General features: G+C 29.2%; 1 protein-coding gene across 5 annotated transcripts; it reads right to left on the bottom strand.

The window, feature by feature from the left end:
• Positions 1–862: 862 nt before the first annotated feature.
• On the bottom strand, positions 863–2,730 carry LOC145125111 (uncharacterized). 5 transcript variants are annotated; one of them, XM_079060600.1, is made up of 7 exons: positions 2,470–2,730; positions 2,229–2,347; positions 1,959–2,064; positions 1,751–1,875; positions 1,595–1,645; positions 1,364–1,510; positions 863–1,149 (listed from the first exon to the last, which is right to left on the bottom strand). In XM_079060600.1, the coding sequence occupies exons 1-5, from the start codon at positions 2,725–2,727 to the stop codon at positions 1,597–1,599; spliced, it is 657 nt and encodes a 218-aa protein (XP_078916726.1). In that variant the 5' UTR covers positions 2,728–2,730; the 3' UTR covers positions 863–1,149; positions 1,364–1,510; positions 1,595–1,596. The 5 variants fall into 5 exon arrangements, 2 of the variants coding, with proteins under 2 accessions (XP_078916726.1, XP_078916725.1); XM_079060599.1 differs by having other exon boundaries at positions 1,601–1,645; XR_013715818.1 differs by having other exon boundaries at positions 1,601–1,645; positions 1,959–2,364.
• Between the last annotated feature and the right edge of the window lie 1,204 nt (positions 2,731–3,934).

Raw genomic sequence — 3,934 nt, 5'->3', positions numbered from 1 at the left:
AAGATATAAAAAAAAATTCAAACATCACGGCTCTATGTATATGAAACCATAATATTAAAAATAATAAGAGAAAATACAAGTTCATTACTTTGAATTTGATAGGATTCTTATGAAATCCAGTTATAGGTTGATGATTTCTATGCATTTTGACTCCCTTCCAGCTTGAATAAGAAACTATAATGCTTGCAACACCCTTCTGAATCACATCACGACAAGGAGGCATATGAATACTCTTTGAACCAGGAAAATCTATAGCAATGTTGTTTTCATTGATGCCTCTCATCGTTCCACCATCTCTTACATAGTGCTTGGCAGAAGTTACAACTTTTTTTCTGTAAAACAAAAGGGCTAATTAATCAATCAATTCTACAAAGTACTAACTTAACTCTTCATATAATGAAATCATGGTAATACTTACTATTGAACAACAAAAGCAAAGCCTATTTGTCTTTTACTATGAATGTCTCCTTGAAGTCCGGTTATTATCTATGTCATGGCTCGAACAATATTAGGATATTCACTAAAGCTCTCAAAGAAACGACCCCATCTTAGTATATTATCACTTTGAATGTCTTCATGATATTACATTATAATTTGATACTAATTTCTTCCATCTATTTTCTTCTATCATCTGAAGACCCACTATAGGAAACAATTGGTACATTATCATTTTGAGGGTGTGTAAAATCACCTGTCAACACCCTTTTCTAATGTTTCTTTCTGCATGTGTCTTTACCCGTGAACTCTTGATGACCATAAGGTTTTGAAATGACAACTTACTTTCAGTCAAAAGTTAAGGTTACAAAGTCTTGAATTCAATAAAATAATATAAAAAACACAGAATAAGAATTACATGGGAAAATACAGGAAGTAACAATGTCCTTTAGTCTTTATACCGATGTAAACAATGAATGTTTTTTATTTGTATTTTTTACATACCAATATGTGACAAATGAAGTACAATGTACGTATCATTATATCGAAATCTAAGTATGTTGCGATTACGGGTAATCAAATAAATCATATTGGTATTAGCAGCTAAAGCACGTTGTTGAAAGACATTATCAGTGGATTAAATGGAAGAACCATTCCTCCTTTTTGAATCAATGGGATTGGTGGCTTCTATACTTGGATTTTCCTTTGCATCTCCTGTAAACAACAATAAGGAATTAAAAATGAAAAATGAGTTTTTTTCTGTCTGATTTTATAATTTACAAATGGCATTATTTCATACGTTCTTCAAGGACTGTTTCTATTTCGTTGAGGGTCTCTTTGATATGACTGTCTGTGCCTTTCCGAGTGCTAATATTTGCATCATTGTTCTATATATTTTCTATAAAAGAATAATGAATAACCGAAATACCTCTTTCCTTGCTGCAAAAGCATTTTTCTTTTCAAAAACAAGTAACAAATGTTGAGTAGTTCTTGCACCAGTACTTGCAATAATTGGAATGCTCACAACATCCGAGAATAGTTTTATCATATCAAATATCGAATCTTTTTCCTTGACCTATAAATAAAAAAATTAAAACTAATACAATGGTTTGGGTGTTTCTTTATATATGTTATGAGAAAAGGGTTTTTTGGGATATACATTTACCTTAGTGTCCATCCTCCTGCATGACATACTTCCTTTGGGACAAAGCTTTGAAGTAGAATAGCACATCCAATGAAATGTAATAAATTAAAGATATGACAATGATTGCAGAAAATTAAAACATGAATTAAAATACATAAGAATGACATATACCTTTCAAGCGGCCGCCTTCTCCACATAGATAAAGATGGCTTGGTAGAATCGGATTTGAAGATGAATTCCAGTACCGCTTTTATAACTTTCCAGCATGTGTCTATTGATTCACATCTATCTACTACCTGACAATGTAACACGATTACTTCTATTTTTAATGAAAAGTATTGAACATTGAATCTAGAAATACTAAAGAAATAGCAAATACCAAAGGACACCACACACTAATACACCACAAAGTCACAAAAGCTTCATTATCTTTTTGTAAATATGTTGCCAATATTTGTGAATTCAACATTTGGAAGAAATAGAACCTGCGATGTCAATTCAACATTTGGAAGAAACAGAAAATAATATGAATGATATGAAGTTGTGAAAAAATGTTCAATACAAAAAATCAAAGGAAAAGTTGATAAAGTGGACTTCATTAGTGTGGGTACACTTCACGTAACCACATGGGGACATTGTTTATGTTTACATTTCAAATATATTTCCAACATTCTTCAGTAGATGATCGACCAAATTCTGCTCGCTCCTTGGATGTGAGGTATTGGCTGTGATAGACTGGTTTAAGAAACCGAAGGATGTATCGAGGAACTGCGAATGAAGAAAATCTGACATAAACAAAAAAAGAAACTAATGGTAATTCGAGGTGTAGATGACCAATACTGCTATGACAACAGAAAACATCAAGGTGATGTGGGTCTGCAGTCGTTTACCTGAACCACCGCCGATTGTTCTCCGCGGTGTGCGTTTCTTTCTCTCATGCCCTTTGTATCGAAGAAATAGATCGAGTCTATCCTACAAAATTGAGAGAAGACGGTGATTTGAAGCGGCGAAAACAAACTTGGGGATGGATTTATCACCAAACTATCAAATGAAAAGAGATTTAAGTAACGCGGTGGTGAATAAAACCCTAATCTGGAAAATCCCCTAAAAACCCAATCGATTAGAGTTACCACAACGGCCAATGTCATAAACTATTGTGGCCAATAACTTAACCACGAGAACTTAACTATTCATAACTTTTTCCAATATAATATATATATATATATATATATATATATATATATATATATATATATATATATATATATAAATGGAAAAATCCAAAAATTCTTTTTTTAAATATTATTTTCGGAACTTCAATTAACTAAAAAAAATAAAATAAAATAAAATAAAAATAATATTTTTTTTATTTTTTTTAGTTAATTCAAGTTCCAAAAATAATATTTAAAAAAAGAATTTTTGGATTTTTCCATTTATTTTGCATTTTAAAATTATTTTTTAGAATATGTACAGTGTAATATTCTATTAGAATATTTCACGTATTTTTCAAAAAAAAATGGGATTTTTTTTTATTTTATTTTTTTTTTAATTAATTCAAGTTCCGAAAATAATATTTAAAAAAAGAATTTTTAGATTTTTCCATTTATTTTGCATTTTAAAATTATTTTTTAGAATATGTCAGTGTAATATTCTATTAGATATTTCACGTATTTTTCAAAAAAACGGGATTTTTTTTTATTTTATTTTTATTTATTTTTATTTTATTTTTATTTTTTTTAGTTAATTCAAGTTCCGAAAATAATATTTAAAAAAATAATTTTTGGATTTTTCCATTTATTTTGCATTTTAAAATTATTTTTAGATTTGGTCTCACGGTCTCACAAAATTAGAATGGTCTGAAATGAACCTGAACCTATATATATATATATATATATATATATATATATATATATATATATATATATATATATATATATATATATATATATATATATATATATATATGGAAAAGTGAATATAAACTACAGACCCATCTAAAGCTTAGGTACTAAACTTCATGAAAATACGTTGTTTTATAATCTAAATAATGCAATTAGGGATTTATGATTAACACTTGAAGCTGCAGATTCATGATTGACGCAATAATTTTGATATGGAAGCAAGAATATTGATTATCTTCGACCTTCGTGACGGTGAAGAATATTAATGTTCACTGGGGTGAAGTAATAAACGGTAATGGAGGAAAGAAAACATCGATTGTAAAACGATAATGCGGGAAAGAAATGTTATCGGGGATGGTATATTTACCAAGTGAAAACCAAACCGGATGTATTAACTAAGTTAAAACGACACATTTTAGAGGTTTAGTACCGGGATATATACACTAAAGTCCTA

This window comes from Lactuca virosa, chromosome 7 (assembly GCF_052849685.1).
Source record: "Lactuca virosa cultivar CGN04683 chromosome 7, Lactuca_virosa_CGN04683_v6, whole genome shotgun sequence".
NCBI classification, from domain to species: Eukaryota; Viridiplantae; Streptophyta; class Magnoliopsida; order Asterales; family Asteraceae; genus Lactuca; species Lactuca virosa.
The sequence above is the reverse complement of the archived record's forward strand: the minus strand, read 5'-3'. Positions and strand labels throughout refer to the sequence as shown.

Excerpts from the sequence above, each read along its gene's own strand:
- LOC145125111 (XM_079060599.1), bottom strand. The coding sequence starts at position 2,727 with ATGACATTGGCCGTTGTGGTAACTCTAATCGATTGGGTTTTTAGGGGA. Across the intron at positions 2,348-2,469 it reads AACAATCGGCGGTGGTTCAG|TTCCTCGATACATCCTTCGG; the intron begins GTAAACGACTGC and ends CTTCATTCGCAG. Across the intron at positions 1,511-1,600 it reads GCAGGAGGATGGACACTAAG|GTCAAGGAAAAAGATTCGAT; the intron begins GTAAATGTATAT and ends TTTTATTTATAG.